Below are 21,992 nucleotides of genomic sequence, written 5' to 3'. Positions count from 1 at the left end.
TCAGTGTGAACCTGCTTTCATCTGTGAAGAGCACCGGGCGCCAGTGGCGAATTTGCCAAACTTGGTGTTCTCTGGCAAATGCCAAACATCCTGCACAGTGTTGGGCTGTAAGCACAACCCCCACCTGTGGACGTCGGGCCCTCATACCACCCTCATGGAGTCTGTTTCTGACCGTTTGAGCAGACACATGCACATTTGTGGCCTGCTGGAGGTCATTTTGCAGGGCTCTGGCAGTGCTCCTCCTGCTCCTCCTTGCACAAAGGCGGAGGTAGCAGTCCTGCTGCTGGGTTGTTGCCCTCCTACGGCCTCCTCCACGTCTCCTGATGTACTGGCCTGTCTCCTGGTAGCGCCTCCATGCTCTGGACACTACACTGACAGACACAGCAAACCTTCTTACCACAGCTCGCATTGATGTGCCATCCTGGATGAGCTGCACTACCTGAGCCACTTGTGTGGGTTGTAGACTCCGTTTCATGCTAGCACTAGAGTGAAAGCACCGCCAGCATTCAAAAGTGACCAAAACATCAGCCAGGAAGCATAGGAACTGAGAAGTGGTCTGTGGTCACCACCTGCTGAACCACTCCTTTATTGGGGGTGTCTTGCTTATTGCCTATAATTTCCACCTGTTGTCTATTCCATTTGCACAACAGCATGTGAAATTTATTGTCAATCAGTGTTGCTTCCTAAGAGGACAGTTTGATTTCACAGAAGTGTGATTGACTTGGAGTTACATTGTGTTGTTTAAGTGTTCCCTTTATTTCCCTTTATTTGTATATATATATAGAGAGAGAAATAGAGAGAGAGAGAAATAGAGAAATAGAGAAAAAGAGAAAAAGAAAGATTAAAGAGAGAGAGAAAGAGAGAGATGTTAAAAAGGATGGATTTCATACGGCTGGCTTCTCTCTCTTCTCTCTCTTCCTCCCCATACATATCCCATTCCCTCCCTCCCTCGCTCTCCCTCTAATGTGCTTTCTCCCTCTGCCTCTTATTTTGTCATAGTCATGCTGATCTATAGAGCTGACTCGTTGTGATGACGTGGAACTATCAAACACTTATGTAGAGGGGATTGTTTCCAGCAGGACAACAAGAGATGTGAAACCTTTCAAGAGGGACAATAACCCATGCCAGCTTAATTCTTCAACACTGACACTCACACACCCACACACATCCTGACAATTCAGCCCAGAGAGGAACCTGCATGGTTTGAGCTTAAACAGCAGCCTGTCATCCAACAGCACAGGGAGGCAGCAGTGTATCCTGGCACGTAACACACACACACACACAGATACACACGCAGACACACATGCAGACACACACGCAGACACACACGCAGACACACACGCAGACACACACGCAGACACACACACACACACAGACACACACGCAGACACACACGCAGACACACAGACACACACGCAGACACACACACAGACACACACACAGACACACACGCAGACACACACACAGACACACACACAGACACACACGCAGACACACACACAGACACACACGCAGACACACACACAGACACACAGACACACATGCAGACATACAGGCACATACACAGACATACATGTAACACACACACACACATAGACACACAGACACAGACACATGCACATGCAGACACACACACAGACACACAGGCACATACACATACAGACACACACACATGTAGACACACACATAGACACACACACACACACACACACACACACACACACACACACACACAGACACACACACACAGACACACAGGCATATACACAGACACACACGCAGACACACAGACAGACACACAGACACACATGCAGACACACAGACAGACATACACGGAACAACACACACACACACACACACAGAGACACACAGACACACAGACATAGACACATGCACATACAGACACACACAGACACACAGGCACATACACATACAGACACACACACGTAGACACACACATAGACACACACACACAGACACACAGGCATATACACACACACAGACACACACGCAGACACACAGACACACAGACAGACACACAGACACACATGCAGACATACAGACAGACACACAGGCACGTACACAGACATACACGTAACACACACACACAGAGACACACAGACACACAGACATAGACACATGCACACACAGACACACAGACATAGACACATGCACACAGACACATACACAGACACACATGCAGACACACACACGTAGACACACACATAGACACACACACACACACAGACACACACGCAGACACACAGGCACCGACACACACACAGACACACACTCAGACACACAGGCACCGACACACACACAGACACACACGCAGACACAAAAAAAAGTGTGATGACAGGCTTCATCTCACTGCATCCACTTTCCTCTGGGAATAACAGTGTGTTCCCTGTGGGCCGTGTGTGTGTGTGTGTGTGTGTGTGTGTGTGTGTGTGTGTGTGTGTGTGTGTGTGTGTGTGTGTGTGTGTGTGTGTGTGTGTGTGTGTGTGTGCATTATTGATGCGAACCTGACGAGTGGAGAGAGGTGCAGATCAAAGGCAGTGATGAGGGAAGCCATGACCGCCCACAGTCTGAGAGAAGGGTGGGGGAGGGAGGGAGGGAGGGAGAGAGAGAGAGATGGATAGAGAGAGAGGGAGGAGAGGGGGATATTTTTGTGTCCAGAATCAGGAGCTATACAGCCGGATCAATTTGGCCCATTCTCTCTATCTCTCTGTCCCTCCTTCTCTCTCTCTTTCTCCAGACCATCACCAGGCAGTTACTATCCCTGGGTTGAGTCATCAGGTTTCAAATTAAAAGATCGCGGAGAGAGTTGTGGAGAGGAGAAGATGGGGAAGGGTGGAGGGGAGTAGAATGAGCGTTTCCATGACGACTGCACAGGGCTCCTGCACGTTGAGCCATGGCCCCAGCACTATGTGTGTGCAAATGTTGGGGTTTGTGTGTGTGTGTGTGTGTGTGTGTGTGTGTGTGTGTGTGTGTGTGTGTGTGTGTGTGTGTGTGTGTGTGTGTGTGTGTGTGTGTGTGTGTGCAAGTGTGTGCGTGTGAGAGAGAGAAAGTGTACGTGAGAGGGTGACAGTCATGCTTTCCACATTTTCTGTCGCCTGCTCAGAAGAGGACGAGACAGGGACTATCTACTCCATTCCAGCTATACATTAAAGTAGCGTTATTAAGAAACTCTATCTTACCTCTGAAGTTGCTACAGCTTCTATTGAGTGTATGATGATTTAGTTGATAACTTGAATAGCAACTCAACCATTGATGCCAATGCTCCAGTAAAGTTGAAAAAGGCCACATCCAAATGGAAAGGCACTTGGATGAGTGAGGAAAGAGAAATTGCAGAAGGCAGAGTGGAAGTGGAGAAAGTCAAAGTTGCAGGTCCATTATGATATTCTGAGAGAACAACTTGGCGTATATAACAAGGCAATTAGAAATGCCAGACGGGCTCATTTTCTAACTTGATCACTAATAATCAGAATAATTTGAGAGCGATCTTCTTGACCATTGATGGCATGATGGATCCTACCCCCGCAAAATGTGATGAGTTTTATTGGTTTTTATATCAATCCATGAATGTGCACCCAAAATGGCACTGGCCTTTTAACTATCCCATAGCCTAGGACCAAGAGGCATGGAGAGGCAGCCTTTAGTTATTATGCCCCCAGGCTCTGGAATTACCTGCCTGAGAAGCAGAGGGGGGCTGAAACTGCTTTTCCTTAGTGTGCTTTTTAGTTGTTCACTTTATCATAGTTTGTTTTTTTATATTATGTTTGTTCTGGAATAAATATTTCAGCTTTTCATTTCAGTTGTTTCTTTTTGTTTTCCCCCTGTAAAGTACATTACGTTTCATTCCATGTCTGAAATATGCTGTATGATTAAAGATTGATTTGATCTGAAGTAGGAGGACAGCTGGGGCAGTGTGTAGGTGCATAGGATAATAGCCTCCACACTAAAGCAATACTGTGTGGTAATGGTATAGATATAGATTACAGTCCAGATCAATCAGACCCAGAGTTCACAATAACATTGCTATAACTTAGTCATTCAGCAGACCCTCTTATCCAGAGTGACTTACAATTAGGGAATGCAATACTACCGCATACCATGACCATCGCAAGTGCAACCTTGTCAGTGACGATAATAGTGTTAAGATAAAAAGACAATTTGATTCACAGCTCTAACACTAGTGGTGTTAGAGCTGTGGTGCAACGACAGCTCTAACGCTAGGACAGAGTGCCCCTGTGGTGCAACGACAGCTCTAACACTAGGACAGAGTGCAACGACAGCGCTAACGCTAGGACAGAGTGCCCCTGTGGTGCAACGACAGCGCTAACGCTAGGACAGAGTGCCCCTGTGGTGTAACGACAGCTCTTTGAGAGTGATGTTGAAGGTGTGTGTCTTTAAGAGTGATGTTGAAGGTGTGTGTCTTTAAGAGTGATGTTGAAGGTGTGTGTCTTTGAGAGTGATGTTGAAGGTGTGTGTGTGTGTGCTCATTAAGAGTCTAGCGTGCTGTTGGTGTGAAGCAAATTTGACTAGAAGATTAGCAGGACAAGGTCACCTGAACACACCCACTGAGAGACAGCTATGCCAGAGGACACACACTCTCGATCCCTCCTTCTCATCACCTATTCCCTCTAGCACACACTCCTCCTCTCTCCCTCCACGCCCATTCCATATCACTCTCTCTCTCTATCTCTCTCTCCCTGTCCACGCCCATTCCATATCACTCTCTCTCCCTCAGAGATATCCATATCACTCTCTATCTCTCCCTGTCCACGCCCATTCCATATCACTCTCTATCTCTCCCTCCCTGTCCACGCCCATTCCATATCACTCTCTCTCTCCCTGTCCACACGCATTCCATATCACTCTCTATCTCCCTGTCCACACCCATTCCATATCACTCTCTATCTCTCCCTCCCTGTCCACGCCCATTCCATATCACTCTCTCTCTCCCTGTCCACGCCCATTCCATATCACTCTCTCTCCCTCAGAGATATCCATATCACTCTCTATCTCTCCCTGTCCACGCCCATTCCATATCACTCTCTATCTCTCCCTCCCTGTCCACGCCCATTCCATATCACTCTCTCTCTCTCTGTCCACGCCCATTCCATATCACTCTCTATCTCCCTGTCCACACCCATTCCATATCACTCTCTATCTCTCCCTCCCTGTCCACACCCATTCCATATCACTCTCTCTCTCTCCCTCCCTCCCTGTCCACGCCCATTCCATATCACTCTCTATCTCCCTGTCCACACCCATTCCATATCACTCTCTTTCTCTCCCTCCCTGTCCACACCCATTCCATATCACTCTCTTTCTCTCCCTCCCTGTCCACACCCATTCCATATCACTCTCTCTCTCTCTCTCCCTGTCCACACCCATTCCATATCACTCTCTATCTCTCCCTCCCTGTCCACACCCATTCCATATCACTCTCTATCTCTCCCTCCCTGTCCACGCCCATTCCATATCACTCTCTCTCTCTCTCTCTCTCTCCCTGTCCACGCCCATTCCATATCACTCTCTCTCTCTCTCCCTGTCCACGCCCATTCCATATCACTCTCTATCTCTCCCTCCCTGTCCACGCCCATTCCATATCACTCTCTATCTCTCCCTCCCTGTCCACACCCATTCCATATCACTCTCTCTCTCCCTGTCCACACGCATTCCATATCACTCTCTCTCTATCTCTCCCTCCCTGTCCACGCCCATTCCATATCACTCTCTCTCTCCCTGTCCACACGCATTCCATATCACTCTCTCTCTATCTCTCCCTCCCTGTCCACACCCATTCCATATCACTCTCTCTATCTCTCCCTCCCTGTCCACGCCCATTCCATATCACTCTCCCTCCCTGTCCACGCCCATTCCATATCGCTCTCTCTCTATCTCTCCCTCCCTGTCCACGCCCATTCCATATCACTCTCTATCTCTCCCTCCCTGTCCACATCACTCTCTATCTCTCCCTCCCTGTCCACGCCCATATCACTCTCTATCTCTCCCTCCCTGTCCACGCCCATTCCATATCACTCTCTCTCTCATTTTTTACATTTACATTTTAGTCATTTATCCAGAGCGACTTACAGTAGTGAATGCATACATTTCATGCATTTTTTTTTTTTTTTTGTACTGGCCCCCGTGGGAGTTGAACCCACAACCCTGGCGTTGCACACACCATGCTGGCGTTGCAAACACCATACTCTACCAACTGAGCCACTCTCTCTCTCTATTCTCTCTCGCTCTTCTCTCCTTCCCTGTCCACACCCATTCATCTCTCTCTCTCTGTCTATTTTTTTTCTCTCTCTCTCTTTTCTCTCTCTCTGTCTGTTTCTTTTTCTCTCTCTCTCTCTCTCTCTCTCTTTGTCACGCTCGTTGTAATGATTGGACCAAGGCGCAGCGTGAGTAGCGTTCCACATCTTTATTATAACGTGAAACTTAGCAAAATACAAAAACAGTGAAGTGGAAACAGGCACCTACACAAAAACAAGATCCCACAAAACACAGTGTGGAAATGGCTGCCTAAATATGATCCCCAATCAGAGACAACGCTAAACAGCTGCCTCTGATTGGGAACCATACCAAGCACACCAACATAGAAATAAACAACATAGAACACCCCCAGTCACGCCCTGACCTACTATAACATAGAGAACCAAGGGCTCTCTATGGTCAGGGCGTGACAGGGCGTGACACTCTCTCTCTCTCTTCAATTCGCTTTATTGGCATGACGTAACAATGTACATATTGCCAAAGCTTACTTTGGATATTTACAATATGAAAATAATAAGAATCAATATTGTCAACGGGACAACAGTAACAACAATAACCAAGGGTCAAAATAACCATACATTGAACAATAACAATAAGCATACAGTAGAGGACATGTGCAGGTTGATTGGTCTGTCAGACACTGTCCCTCAACTTATGGCAGGCAGCAATGTAGTGCGCTGCCAACCCACAACTCTCTGTGTCCTCCCCCAACAGGACAGGTAGCCTACTCTCATCAGAGAGGTCTTTGAAACCTTTAATAAGGGTTTCAAATTTGTGGAAATGACACTCTCTAATTGTTTTATATTCTTGACATTTTGTCAGGAAATGCAGCTCCGTCTCAGGTTCTGCTGTTGTGCAGTGTTTGCACAGCCTTTCCTCTACAGGGAGCCAGGTTTTCCTGTGTCTACCCTTCTCAATGGCAAAGCTGTGCTCACTGAGCGTTTAGGGCCAGATAGCACTGCAGTTTGCTTCCCAATAAGCAATGTAGTTTTGTTTTGACTGTGTTGTAATTTGGTTTATTCTGATTGATTGGATGTTCTGGTCCTGAGGCCTCTCTCTCTCTCTCTCTCTCTCTCTCTCTCTCTCTCTCTCTCTCTCTCTCTCTCTCTCTCTCTCTCTCTCTCTCTCTCTCTCTCTCTCTCTCTCTCTCTCGTTGGAGTGCATGCTGGGAGTGAGTCGTGAAGCAGGAGTGATTGTGAGAGTGACTGGAATTATTTTCACTCTATTGGGTGTATATACGTGTATGTGTATATATATATATATATATATATATATATATATATATATATATATATATATACACACATATATATATATACACACATATATATATACACATATATATATATATATATATACACATATATATATACACATATATATATATTGATTAGTTTAGTTGTTTTAAGGGTATCTTGTCTAAATATCACTAAGCACGTATAGGGGTGGTGGGATCGTTGAGGTTGGTTTTCGCGAGGGCACAACCAGCGGGTGGGGCTGGTTGCAATGGCCACTCGCGGAAGTTTGGAGTTAGAAAAACTTAGTCGGCGACATGGAGTAAAGATTCCTGCTGCGGCCGGGTGTTCAGTGGAAGAATGTAGCTTGGCAGTGGGTGCTACCATTGGGTAAGATAGTATCAAATCAGCCTCAAGGATGAATAGCGCTGTAGTGATATTCTTAGATTCCATTGAAAAGGTGAATAAGATAGTTGAGAGTGGTGTTGTGTTGCGGGAGACACAGACACCGGTATTTCCGCTTATGAATCCGGCAAAGAAAGTTATACTTTCTAACGTGCCACCATTTGTTAGAGATGAAGTGTTGGAACGAGAGTTATCTCGTCATGGTCAAATTGTATCAACAATAAAAAAGGTTCTTTTTGGATGCAAATCTCCGTTGCTGAAACATGTCATGTCTCATAGGAGACAAGTGCATATGATTTTAAAAAAAGGACACTGATGAACTGAATTTAGCATTCAGTTTTAAGATTGATGGATTTGATTATGTCTTCTACACTTCTACTGAATCAATGAAATGCTTTGGCTGTGGAAGAGAGGGGCATTTGGTGCGTAATTGTCCCGAGAATGAGCACGCAGAGCCCGGTAGCAGCTCTAGTGCCGGTGCAGCTAACGCACCACCGCGAAGGGATGAACATGCTAAGGGTGCAGGGGAAGGGAGAAGGTGGGCAGATGTGGTAGGGAAAGTAGGAGAGGAAGGCATTGTGGATACGGGGGCAATTGTGGTAGATCAGAACAAAGAGGGAGGGGAAACAGTTGCTGAGATTGCGCCTGCCATCGCTGAGGTGGTGCTGGAAAATGAAATTGGAGGTCAAGAGGAGATTGAAATAATGGAAAAGGAAGCAGCTGTTTTCAAAGTACCGAGGAGTAAGAGGAAGAATGTACGGGGTGGTGAAGGGTCTAATTCCAAGAGGAAGGTAGAGATTGATAAATCACTTGAAGATAAACAGGTTGTAGAGATGGTGGAGTTTTCTTCTGGGGAGGATAGCGAGAGTGAGTCATCTGACGCGTCACAACAAAATAGTGAGATAAATGGGGTGGAAGGGAGGTATGAGATTGAGAAGGTACGTCAATTTCTGAAGTTGACAAAAGGGAAGAAATATATGCAGGATTATAATGTAACAGATTTTTTCCCTGAAAGTGAATTGTTTATTGAATCAGCAAAGTTTCTGATGTCAAAAAGAACAGGGGGAGGTTTGACAAGCCCTGAAATTGCTAGACTCAAGAAAGTGGTCACGAGAGTGATAAGTGATGTAAATTCTAAAGAAAATGAAAGAGTTCAGTCGCAGCTTTAACTCTGTAAAGAGATGTGGTTTCTGGGTCTTCCTCTGTATTATTATTTTTTTTCATCCATGAGCAGTTTTAAGATTTCTTCTTTAAACGTAAATGGGGCAAGAGACGTTAAAAAAGAGCCATAGTGTATGAGTTAATTAGGGAAAGGGAAGTGACATAATTTTTCTACAAGAAACGCATAGTAATTTGGAAAATGAAGTTATGTGGCAACAGGAGTGGGGGGGACAGTGGTGTGTAGTCATAAAAACTCAAAAAGTGGGGGTGTGGCCATCTTGTTCTCAAAAGGGTTTTTGCATTTGTCATATGAGGTTGAAAAAAGTTAGAGTAAGGTATGAAAACATCACTATGTGTCTGATAAATGTATATGCCCCAGTGGTGGCAGTTGAGAGGGTATGTTTTTTAGAGACATTATCAAATACCATTGAGAAATGTAACAATGAAGATGATTTATTTATTGCTGGGGATTTTAACTGCACAGTCAGTGATTTAGATAGAAATCACAAAGAACCTCATATAGCCTCAAGGACTTTTTAAAAACGTCTCATTGTAACAAATGAACTGTGTGATATTTGGCGGAGTCAACATGGAGGCACAAGGCAGTATACATGGGTGCATGTGAGAGAGAACACCATCTCTATGGCCAGGTTAGATAGGTTTTATTGTTTTGAGAATCAATCTCAGGTCTGTAAATCAAGTGTGATAACCCCAGTGGGATTTTCTGATCATTGTTTAATAACAGAGGTGGTGTTCATTAACGATGTAAAACCTAAAAGCGCATACTGGCATTTTAATATAACTTTATTGAGTGATGCTCACTTCAGGAAATATTTTTGTTTTTTCTTGGAGAGGTGGAGGTCTCAAAAGGCCAGTTTTGTATCCCTTCAACAGTGGTGGGATATAGGGAAAATCCAGATTCAACAATTCTGTAAGCAATACACGAGGAATGTCACCAAGGATATCACCAGATCAATGAAAGCCCTAGAGACTGAAATAGTGGAGCTCATGACGTTGGTTGAGACCACAGGAGATCGAGGCCACACTCAGGTCCTCAAGAGGAAAAAAGCTGCATTGGCAGACCTGCTGGGTATCAGAGCACAGGGGGCATTGGTGAGAAGTAAGTTTCAGGGAATCTCTGAAATGGATGCCAAATTTTTCTTTGGTTTAGAGAAAAAGAATGGACAAAGAAAAATTATTCATTGTCTCAAATCAGCTGTTGGACAAGAGCTCACTAGACCTAGTGAAATTAGAAAGAGGGCAGTAGAGTTCTATGCTGAGCTCTACAAGTGTGAGTACAAAGAGGATAAAACAGTGACACAGCAGTTCCTTGATGGGCTCCCACAGGTGGCTGCAGAAGCTCAGGTTGAGCTTGAGCAACCATTGTCTTTGCAGGAGTTATACACTGCATTAAAAGGCATGGAAAATGGAAGGGCACCAGGCATTGATGGGCTTCCCGTTGACTTTTTTAAGTCTTTTTGGGCTATGTTGGGAGAGGATTGGCTAGCAGTAGTTAATGATAGTTTAACCGGAGGGTTACTACCAATAAGCTGCAGAAGGGCTGTCCTCACCCTACTGCCCAAAAAGGGTGAAGAACTGGAGGCCGGTGGCTTTATTGTGCACTGATTATAAGATCCTGTCAAAGGCTTTGTCCAACAGGTTGAGGGAGATGATGGGGCAAATCATACATACGGACCAGTCCTACTGTGTTCGGCAGGCAGATAGGGGATAGCATTTCTCTGATTCGTGATTTTTTGGACGTCTCTAGGTCTATTGGGTTGGATGCTGGTCTAATTTCAATTGATCAGGAAAAGGCATTTGACCGAGTTGAACATCAATATTTATGGCACACTTTTGAGGTGTTTGGGTTCAGCTCTGGTTTTATTGCCATGATAGAGGTGATATATATAAAGGTATAAAGGTACACCCCTTCAATGCGACTTCTAATGCTATTTAGTAGTGGCTCTATAGCAATGGCATATAACATTCCCAACAAAGAACATCCCTGCCTAATACCTCTACACACTATAAAAGGAGCACTCAAACCATTGAAAGTGTATTGAAAGTTAACGGTGGTTTGAGTGCTCCTTTTAAAGTGTGTAGAGGTATTAGGCAGGGATGTTCTTTGTCGGGAATGTTATATGCCATTGCTATAGAGCCACTACTAAATAGCATTAGAAGTCGCATTGAAGGGGTGTACCTTTCAAGGGATATTCCTCCTATTCGTCTCTCAGCCTATGCTGATGATGTAGTTGTTTTAGTGAAAAATCAAGCGGAGGTGGATAGTTTGAGTCTAATGGTTGATCGTTTTAGGGGAATATCCTCTGCAAAGGTAAATTGGGAAAAGAGTTGTGCTTTACAGATTGGAGAATGGTCTGGAGGGATCATGGCTTTGCCAGGGGGGCTGGAATGGTGTAAGGGAGGTTTTAAGTATCTTGGAGTGTACCTAGGAGATGAGGGGACTATGGAAAAAAATTGGATTGGGGTGGTTGAAATGGTGGAAGGGAGGATGAGGAGATGGCGTTGGTTGCTATCTCGTATGTCATATAGGGGGCGCACTATTATAGTTAACAATGTGATTGCTTCTGCACTGTGGCATCGGTTGTCAGTTTTAGAACCACCATCTGGCCTTCTGGCTAAGATACAGGCAATAATTGTGGATTTCTTTTGGGATAAATATCACTGGGTTCCACAAAGTGTTTTGTATTTGTCAAAAGAGGAGGGGGGACAAGGTCTTGTACATCTTGCTAGTAGGGCTGCTGCTTTCCGGTTTCAGTTTATTCAAAGGTTGCTTTATGGACCGGAAAATGTGGTTTGGAGAGGAGTGGCAGGTCTTGTATTACAGCAGGTTGGAGGATTAGGTTTAAAGAGGCTTTATTTTTGGTTGATAGTAGCCAGATTTCTAGGGAGGGAGTACCTCCGTTTTACAGAGGCCTTCTTAGGGTTTGGAGTATAATGAAGGTGTCCAGACGAACTTCAGCGGAGTCAGTGCATTGGCTGTTGGAGGAACCTCTGGTGTATGGGGCAAGACTGGATTGTACAACTGCAGCTGTTCCACATTTTTCCAAGATTCTGGTGAAGGGCAAAATCATTACCTTAAAACAGTTAATGGCCATGGCTGGGCCCGCCTTAATGGATGGAAGACGGGTGGCTGATCATTTGGGGGTGAGGTCGGAAAGGATTGTCGGACAACTGCTGGGAAGCTGCAGGAAGGCTCTGTCAGCAGAAGAGTGGGGTATGCTTAATAGCCACAAGAAGAAGGTACAAGATGAAGACGTCTCATTTCCAAGACTAGGGATTACACCAAATATCCCAGAGTCAGAAAGAAAGGCGTTATTACTGGATTTGAGAGGGTTGGAAGAGGTGGGGTTGGATGAGGTGAATGGGAAAGACTTATATAGGGGGTGTGTCAAGGTGTTGAATAAAGATACATTGAAAAATAGAAAAGACACTCCATGGAGGGTAAAATTGGGCATTGATGACAAGGTAAAGCCAGCATGGAGAGCACTGTACAAGCCACCGTTACAAAAGGGTACTGGTGATATGCAATGGAGGGTTTTGCATGGTATCATTGCAGTTAATGCTTTTGTATCTGTTATTAACTCAGATGTTAGAGATGGATGTCCTTTTTGTAATATAAGAGAAACCATTTTTCACTGTTTTATGGAGTGTGAGAGGATAAAACCTCTCTTGGAAATGCTGGAGTCTTTGTTTAAAGCTGTAGGGGAGATTTTCAATAACACTGTTTTTATTTTGGGGTTTCAATATAGTAAGCAACAGAAAAGAAAATGTCAACTGTTACATTTTATTTTGGGACAAGCTAAGATGTCAATTTTTCTGAGTAGGAAACATAAGATAGAAACGGGATATGGACAGGATGTAAGATGTGTTTTTAAAGGATTAGTGAAAGTAAGAATAAAAGTGGATTTTGAGTTCTTCTCAGCTGTAAAAGATCTCCCATTGTTTGAGGAGAAGTGGGCATACGAAGGAGCGCTTTGTTTTGTAGAGGAGGGGAAACTATTTTTTGTTGATGAAATAAGTTGAATGTATATGTTCTTTTGTATTTTTAATTTTTTGATTTGAATATTTTAGGAATTACATTTGTTGTTTCATTTCTGAAAAGGTAGTGTGTCATTATTTATGTTAACACTTGAGTATAAAATAAAGGTTTTATAAAAACTCTTTAAAAACTCTTGAAAAGCTCACTAGACCTAGTGAAATTAGAAAGAGGGCAGTAGAGTTCTATGCTGAGCTCTACAAGTGTGAGTAGTGTGAGTCTCTCTCTCTCTTTTCTCTCTCTCTGTCTCTCTCTTTTCTCTCCCTCCCTGTCCACACCCATTCCATCTCTCTCTCTCACTCTCTCTCCTCTCTCTCTCTTTCTCTCTCCACATGATATGCTGTCATTTAGAGACCAGCTAAATGCAACCTGTCAGATTCCTCCATTTGAAACTACTGAGCCTCCATTGGAACGAGGTGACACGTAGTGAATGGGTTGTGAGCTAGAACAATCTTCTCAGGCAAATGAATAGTAAGTAGGTTGAGTTAAAACTGGACATGGAACATGAGTGGTTATTTGGGTAAACTGGCCTCAGTAGCATCCATTTCCACTTCCTTATGCACAGTGGGATAGCAGCTGGCCTGACACACACACACACACACACACACACACACACACACACACACACACACACAGACACACACACACACACACACACACAGAGTTGTGGTGTAACGTAGCGTGGTGCTATCCCGGGCGGGCAGTCATAGTGAGAGATGTGAGGGTCTCCACAGACCAGGGATGGTTATAGCTGTCCATTAGCGGCTTCTCTGAGTCCACAGGAGAAACTGGGTCAGGACTCTCTCTCTCTCTGTGTGTGTGTGTGTGTGTGTGTGTGTGTGTGTGTGTGTGTGTGTGTGTGTGTGTGTGTGTGTGTGTGTGTGTGTGTGTGTGTGTGTGTGTGTGTGTGTGAGAGAGAGAGAGAACGTGTTTATTTATTCTTGTGTCCCCAGATTTCACCAACTGGGAACATTTTGTTGTTCCCCACGAGGTCAAATTCTATTTCTAGAGGGTTTAGTGTTAAACTAGTGTTAAAATCAGGTTTAGGGTCAGGGTTAGGAGCTAGGGTTAGGTTTAGGGGTAAGGTCAGGTTTTTGGGTTAGGTTAGGGTTTGGGTTAAGGTTAGGGTAAGAGTACGGATTAGGGTTAGTGGTTAGGGAAAATAGGATTTTGAATGGGACTGAATTGTGTGTCCCCACAAGGTTAGCTGTATAAGACTGTGTGTGTGTGAGTGAGTGAGTGAGTGAGTGAGTGAGTGAGTGAGTGAGTGAGTGAGTGAGTGAGTGAGTGAGTGAGTGAGTGAGTGAGTGAGTGAGAGGGGGCTCACAATATAATTCTCACCATTCTGTATGTATTGCGATCCAATGTTCCAAACATATTGCTAACCATGTCTGCTGCAGAGGGACAAGGTGAGAGCCATGAAAAATTAGTTTTGATTGATGTAAATAAAAGTTCTGAAGACAAATTGGCTTACGTACAGCAGACTAGCGCTAGCTAATGCTACCTATTAAAAAACAAATATATATATACTGTATACACTATATAGTATATACACAAAAGTATGTGGACACCCCTTCAAATTAGTGGATTCGGCTATTTCCGTCATACCCATTGCTGACAGGTGTATACATTCAAGCACACAGCCATGCAATCTCTATAAACAAACATTGGCATAGTGCCAACTGTAAAGTTTGGTGGAGGAGGAATAATGTTCTGGGGCTGTTATTCATGGTTCGGGCTAGGCCCCTTAGTTCCAGTGAAGGGAAATGTTAACGCTACAGCATACAATGACATTCTAGACAAATCTGTGCTTCCAACTTTGTGGCAACAGTTTGGGGAAGGCATTTTCCTGTTTCAGCATGACAATGCCCCTGTGCACAAAGCGAGGTCCATAAAGAAATGGTTTATCGAGATCGATGTGGAAGAACTTGACTGGCCTGCATAGAGCCCTGACCTCAACCCCATCGAACACCTTTGGGATGAATTGGAACGCCGACTGCGAGTCAGGCCAAATCGCCCAACATCAGTTGCCCGACCTCACTAATGCTCTTGTGGCTAAATGGAAGAAAGTCCCCGCAGAAATGTTCCAACATCTAGTGGAAAGCCTTCCCAGAAGAGTGGAGACTGTTATGGCAGCAAAGGTGGGATCAACTCCATATTAATGCCCATGATTTTGGAATGAGATGTTCAACGAGCAGGTGTCCACATACTTTTGGCCATGTGTGTGTGTGTATATATACAGTATATACTGTATATAATATATATATTTTATTACAAATCGAAACTTGGAAACAAATATCGATTTAATATCATCAAAAATAATATTGTGAATGTAACTGTATCGATTTTTACCCCCATCTCTAATGTATATAAACTCAGCAAAAAAAGAAATGGCCCTTTTTCAGGACCCTGTCTTTCAAAGATAATTCGTTAAAATCCAAATAACTTCACAGATCTTCATTGTAAAGGATTTAAACACTGTTTCCCATGCTTGTTCAATGAACCATGAACAATTAATGAACATGCACCTGTGGAACGGTCGTTAAGACACTAACAGCTTACAGACGGTAGTTATGAAAACTTAGGACACTAAAGAGGCCTTTCTACTCTGAAAAACACCAAAAGAAAGATGCCCAGGGTCCCTGCTCATCTGCGTGAATGTGCCTTAGGCATGCTGCAAGGAGGCATAAGGATTGCTGATGTGGCCAGGGCAATACATTGCAATGTCCGTACTGTGAGATGCCTAAGACAGCGCTACAGGAAGACAGGATGGACAGCTGATGGTCCTCGCAGTGGCAGACCACGTGTAACAACACCTACACAGGATCGGTACATCCGAACATCACACCTGCGGGACAAGTACAGGATGGCAACAACAACTGCCTGAGTTACACCAGGAACGCACAATCCCTCCATCAGTGATCGGACTGTCCGCAATAGGCTGAGAGAGGCTGGACTGAGGGCTTGTAGGCCTGTTGTAAGGCAGGTCCTCACCAGACATCACCGGCAACAACGTCGCCTATGGGCACAAACCCACCATTGCTGGACCAGACAGGACTGGCAAAAATTGCTCTTCATTGACAAGTCGCGGTTTTGTCTCACCAGGGGTGATGGTAGGATTCGCGTTTATCGTCGAAGGAATGAGCGTTACACCGATTTGGAGGTGGAGGGTCCGTCATGGTCTGGGGCAGTGTGTCACAGCATCATTGGACTGAGCTTGTTGTCATTGCAGGCTATCTCAACGCTGTGCGTTACAGGGAAGACAGCCTCCTCCCTCATGTGGTACCCTTCCTGCTGGCTCATCCTGACATGACCCTCCAGCATGACAATGCCACCAACCATACTGCTCGTTCTGTGCGTGATTTCCTGCAAGACAGGAATGTCAGTGTTCTGCCATGGCCAGCAAAGAGCCCGGATCTCAATCCCATTGAGCAAGTCTGGGACATGTTGAATCAGAGGGTGAGGGCTAGGGCCATTTCCCCCAGAAATGTCTGGGAACTTGCAGGTGCCTTGGTGGAAGTGTGGGGTAACATCTCATAGCAAGAACTGGCAAATCTGGTACAGTCCCTGAGGAGGAGATGCATTGCAGTACTTAATGCAGCTGGTGGCCACACCAGATACTGACTGTTACTTTTGATTTTGACCCCCCCCCCCCCTTTGTTCAGGGACACATTATTCAATTTCTGTTAGTCACATATCTGTGGAACTTGTTCAGTTTGTGTTTGTGTGTGTTTGTGTTTGTGTTTGTGTGTGTGTGTGTGTGTGTCATCATATTAGCCCTATCCTGGTTATTCATGCCCTCCTGCATTTGCCCTATCCTGGTTACTCATGCCCTCCTGCATTTGCCCTATCCTGGTTACTCATGCCCTCCTCCATTAGCCCTATCCTGGTTACTCAAGCCCTCCTCCATTAGCCCTATCCTGGTTACTCATGCCCTCCTCCATTAGCCCTATCCTGGTTACTCATGCCCTCCTCCATTAGCCCTATCCTGGTTACTCATGCCCTCCTCCATTAGCCCTATCCTGGTTACTCATGCCCTCCTCCATTAGCCCTGTCCTGGTTACTCATGCCCTCCTCCATTAGCCCTATCCTGGTTACTCATGCCCTCCTCCATTAGCCCTATCCTGGTTACTCATGCCCTCCTCCATTAGCCCTATCCTGGTTACTCATGCCCTCCTCCATTAGCCCTGTCCTGGTTACTCATGCCCTCCTCCATTAGCCCTATCCTGGTTACTCATGCCCTCCTCCATTAGCCCTGTCCTGGTTACTCATGCCCTCCTCCATTAGCCCTGTCCTGGTTACTCATGCCCTCCTCCATTAGCCCTGTCCTGGTTACTCATGCCCTCCTCCATTAGCCCTGTCCTGGTTACTCATGCCCTCCTCCATTAGCCCTGTCCTGGTTACTCATGCCCTCCTCCATTAGCCCTATCCTGGTTACTCATGCCCTCCTCCATTAGCCCTGTCCTGGTTACTCATGCCCTCCTCCATTAGCCCTATCCTGGTTACTCATGCCCTCCTCCATTAGCCTATCCTGGTTACTCATGCCCTCCTCCATTAGCCCTATCCTGGTTACTCATGCCCTCCTCCATTAGCCCTGTCCTGGTTACTCATGCCCTCCTCCATTAGCCCTGTCCTGGTTACTCATGCCCTCCTTCATTAGCCCTATCCTGGTTACTCATGCCCTCCTCCATTAGCTCTTGATGGAACTCTCACCTCGTCATCACTCTCCCTGTCTTTCTCTCCCTCTTTTCTCTACACGTATCAGAGGTAACACATACGTACCACTCAGGAGGTATGATTGAGTACAAGCTGAGGCAGAATTGTCTTTAGAATATCTGGGCTGGGGGACTCTGAGGGAGCTGTAAGGACAGAGGCTACGCCAGGATACTGGGGAGAACATGGCATTATCACAGCCATACGCTTACACACACACACACACACACACACACACACACACACACACACACCACACACACACACACACACACACACACACACACACACACACACACACACACACACACACACACACACACACACACACACACACACACGTGCTACTGTAGGAGTGTGGCTGAATCTAAAACACAGCTTACAGCCAAGACAGTATAACCATGCACAGCTACTGAGAAGAGAACTGTTTATTGTTTCATAGCGTAATTATTCTCTGTTCTTATCACAGCATTCAGCCTGATGCATGTTGTAAGAAATGTCCTTGAGATAGAAATGAGGAAGTGTAAGAAAGCACATGCAGTGGTGCAGGGCAGTAGTATATCGCTCTGGTAAGAACTACCAGGCTAATGCACCAGGGTACGCTGACCCCGTGTGGTCAACACACAAACTACTAAAATGTGATGTCATGCACTAATGAGGAAAATATATACATCATCCATGCATCCTCTTTCAGCATATGTCTGCTGCCTACCACGTCCTCATATAGATGTCGCCAATACATTAGGTCTAGAACAAAGTGTACTTTATATTTCCATGTACAATCGCAAGGTTTAGAAATGTATTTTACTTCTAAAACACATAGCAACACAGCCATAGATTTTAGAGTATTCAGAGAGGGAACATGGTGGAAAATAGACAACTGCCCCATGCACCCAAGCACAGAGGAGATCACTGAGCGTGGGGAAGAGGGGGAAGAAACCATGGGAACAGGGTTTAGAGAGAGAGAGTACTTTGGGACTGTTGGGTTGAGCTTAGACATAGAGGGTAGTTGACCATCAGGGTTATTGTAACAGAGGGGCAGGGTCAGAGGAAAGTTGCACATCCACTTGTTATCATTCTTCAGCTTTTGCCTTCTTATTAAAGCTTCCGTATACATTGTTATTAATGCTTAAGTATTGAAGCTGTATTAATGCACACTCAGATGCAGAATGTCTTACCCTGGTCCTCTGGGGATCCTCCTTCCTACAATCACAGTAACAATGGACATGATGGAAATGGTTAACCAATGGAACCTTTATGGGTTGAAAATATGTCTCTGTCCCAAATGGTACCCAATTCCCTTCATAGTGCACTACCCTATGGGTCCTGGTCAAAAGCAGGGCACTACCCTATGGGTCCTGGTCAAAAGGAGTGCACTACCCTATGGGTCCTGGTCAAAAGGAGTGCACTATATAGGGAATAGGGTGACATTTGGTATGCATCCTATTCCTGACACTGAATGATTGGTTAGAAGCAACTTCATCCTACAGTTCTGTATTTGAGGGTAAATGTGTCCATACCTTAGGTTTCTCATCCAAAATCTGCTGTCTGATGTCCTTGTGCTTCTCCAGTAGTCTCTCCATTCTCTTACTCTGAGCATCCTCCAACTACACAGACAGAGACAGGGGTAGGCGAGAGTAAGGTGTAGCCACATAACAAACACAAACAAATCCACACGCCGGCATGGACACACGCACACACTTACCCGTTTGATATACTGCACCACCTCATTGACAAATGACCTGTTGATTTCCAGCTTCTCTCTGTAAACATATACAGATGTCAGCTCTAACCTCTCTGTAAGATTCCTCAAATGTAACCTTTACTTTAACAGTCAACAATCCTGATGTTCCTGGTTCCAATCTAGCTCAAAGGACCATATAAAAGTTGGTAGGTCTGCCTGATTACCTATGACACTTACAAGCATAAAGTCTTTCTGTAAAAAATTACGGAATATTTGTATTAAATTGTTCCTGTCGTGATCATTAGCTAGATCAGTCAGTCAGGCATGAATCTTTATCGCCATCAGGTGGCCTTAAGGAGCATGAACACTTATGTATTAGGAGGTCTCTTCCCCAATCCCATGTACTTACTCCTCTGTCACGTTCTTGTTGTTGGCCTTTGCTTCATTAATCTTCTCCTGTCTTTTCTTGTCCATCTTCTTCTTCATGTCTTTCTTTTCCCTGTGGAGAAATAGGAGGACAGTGAAACAAATGGGCCATGAAATACATGAGCTTCGTGTGTGTGTGTGTGTGTGTGTGTGTGTGTGTGTGTGTGTGTGTGTGTGTGTGTGTGTGTGTGTGTGTGTGTGTGTGTGTGTGTGTGTGTTTGTGCACTTTTTTACTTGTCACAGATGTCTCTGATCTTCTTCAGCTGGGCACTCTGACACTCCTCGGCTATGGTTGTCAACTTCTCCAACAGCTAGAGATCCACAGGAAAAAGAACACTGGTTATCCTACAGTTTGTCTTCCTCGTAGCATATGATAGCTGACTCATGCTTTCTGTTTAACTCAGGCATGACTTATCTGTTGACATTGGAGAATATAATTGGTCTGTCAGTATGGTTCTATTCATCATGGATAAACCCTGACACCTCATCCACACAAACTGTACACAGATCAGTTACTACACTCAGTCTTTCCACATCACAAAGCAGTAGAGGAGCACTGGGAAATCTTTACACTGATCTAAGGTCAGCACAACAGGGTGATTTTGGCCATAAAGCCCAGAGGGAGCCCAGTCATTAAACACAAGCCAATGCGAGCGTTATACTGAGTTGAGGGTTAATGCTGATTCAACGCAAATAATACATCTACTGTATGTAGTTAGGTAAGCTGGTCTCTAGTATAACTCTGGTTGAGGATATGGTTAGGTGGGTGCGTTCGTGCGCATGCGTGCCTGTACCGTTTTATTGTGTTCTTTCTTCTGGTACTTCTCACTGTAATACTGCTCCTGTCTCAGTGTGAGTAGCTGTTGTTGCTGCTTCTCCTTCAGCTCAGACAGTCTCTGACTGGACTCCTGGTCCAACACACACAGCTCCTGCTCCAGGGTCGACAGGGACTGTTCCGACCTGCTAAACACACACGTAAGGGTTGGTAATGTTCTTTAGTTGTGCCGTGATTGGGTAATGTTCCTATAGTTACACTGTGATTGGCTCAGTATTTTGTCACTCATGGGGACACTACGTCACCACCAAATCTAAGGGTAGAGCTAGAAAATTCAAGTCCCTTGGGTGCTGCCATAGAGTTACATTAGATGTGCCCATCCAAGAAAGTTCAAGGTTATTGGCCACAGATAAAATGACGTCTAATCACGTTATATCTACAGTAGCTTTGATTGGACTTATGTCCAATCAACATCATACTTTCAAAATCTTATCTGCAAGCTAGCAGTCATCATCATGAATCAAGTCGACAGTCTACTGGTAAATCCTTTTTAAATTAAGAGAAATTATAGATAAAACGTATCGGTGCTCATCGGCCATTGGACATAAACATTACACAACAAGCTGGAAATCACAAATTCAACAATGAGTGGTTTGGAAGGAATTACTGGCTAACTGCAAGCATTGCAAAGCAATCACCAGCCTGCTATTCAGCGGAGTGGGTGTGTGGTTCCAAGTCTGGGTTTAAGGGTCACTTTTCCAAGCTTAAAAGGATAAACATTCCACATTGGCCATGTTGTTAATCCAGCATGACTTCTGCCATGCTCAAAACAACTGGAAACTCAAAACTGGGAAATCTGACTTCAGTGAGTTCAAGACAACTGGGAACTCGGGAAAAAAATAGCTCTGACTGGGAAAATACGTTTTGAACAGTCATCCAACTCGGAATTGCAAGTCGGGAACTCGGGCCTCTTTCTAGAGCTCCGACCTGAAGATCACTGACGTCATCTTGACTCAACCTTTTTTTTCCCCCAGTTGTCTTGAAAGCACCATAAATCCAGAGAATGCCAGACTTTGATGATAAGTTTGATGACAAAATTTGCACACGATGGACCGCCGCGCCGCCTTCCTGTTCAAGTGAGCACAGCACAACAAGGTGAGTCCAAAAATGTCTTGTATGCTGCTGCATAAATTATGTAATTTTATTTTTTTACATTTTATTTCACCTTTATTTAACAAGGTAGGC

General features: G+C 44.9%; 1 protein-coding gene across 3 annotated transcripts in view; it reads right to left on the bottom strand.

The window, feature by feature from the left end:
• LOC106608062 (1-phosphatidylinositol 4,5-bisphosphate phosphodiesterase beta-1) overlaps positions 1-21,992 on the bottom strand; it is a 275,600-nt gene that overhangs the window by 14,456 nt on the left and 239,152 nt on the right. The window contains exons 28-33 of one of the 3 annotated variants that reach the window (XM_045720989.2): positions 20,767-20,935; positions 20,207-20,283; positions 19,956-20,045; positions 19,568-19,625; positions 19,383-19,469; positions 19,041-19,065 (exon numbers count right to left, since the gene is read on the bottom strand). In XM_045720989.2, the coding sequence (XP_045576945.2) occupies positions 19,041-19,065; positions 19,383-19,469; positions 19,568-19,625; positions 19,956-20,045; positions 20,207-20,283; positions 20,767-20,935 (506 nt within the window). The remainder of the gene's footprint in view (positions 1-19,040; positions 19,066-19,382; positions 19,470-19,567; positions 19,626-19,955; positions 20,046-20,206; positions 20,284-20,766; positions 20,936-21,992) is intronic. The other 2 variants (XM_045720987.2, XM_045720988.2) reach the window with 2 other exon arrangements.

This window comes from Salmo salar, chromosome 06 (genome assembly GCF_965601325.2).
Source record: "Salmo salar chromosome 06, fSalSal1, whole genome shotgun sequence".
NCBI classification, from domain to species: Eukaryota; Metazoa; Chordata; class Actinopteri; order Salmoniformes; family Salmonidae; genus Salmo; species Salmo salar.
The sequence above is the reverse complement of the archived record's forward strand: the minus strand, read 5'-3'. Positions and strand labels throughout refer to the sequence as shown.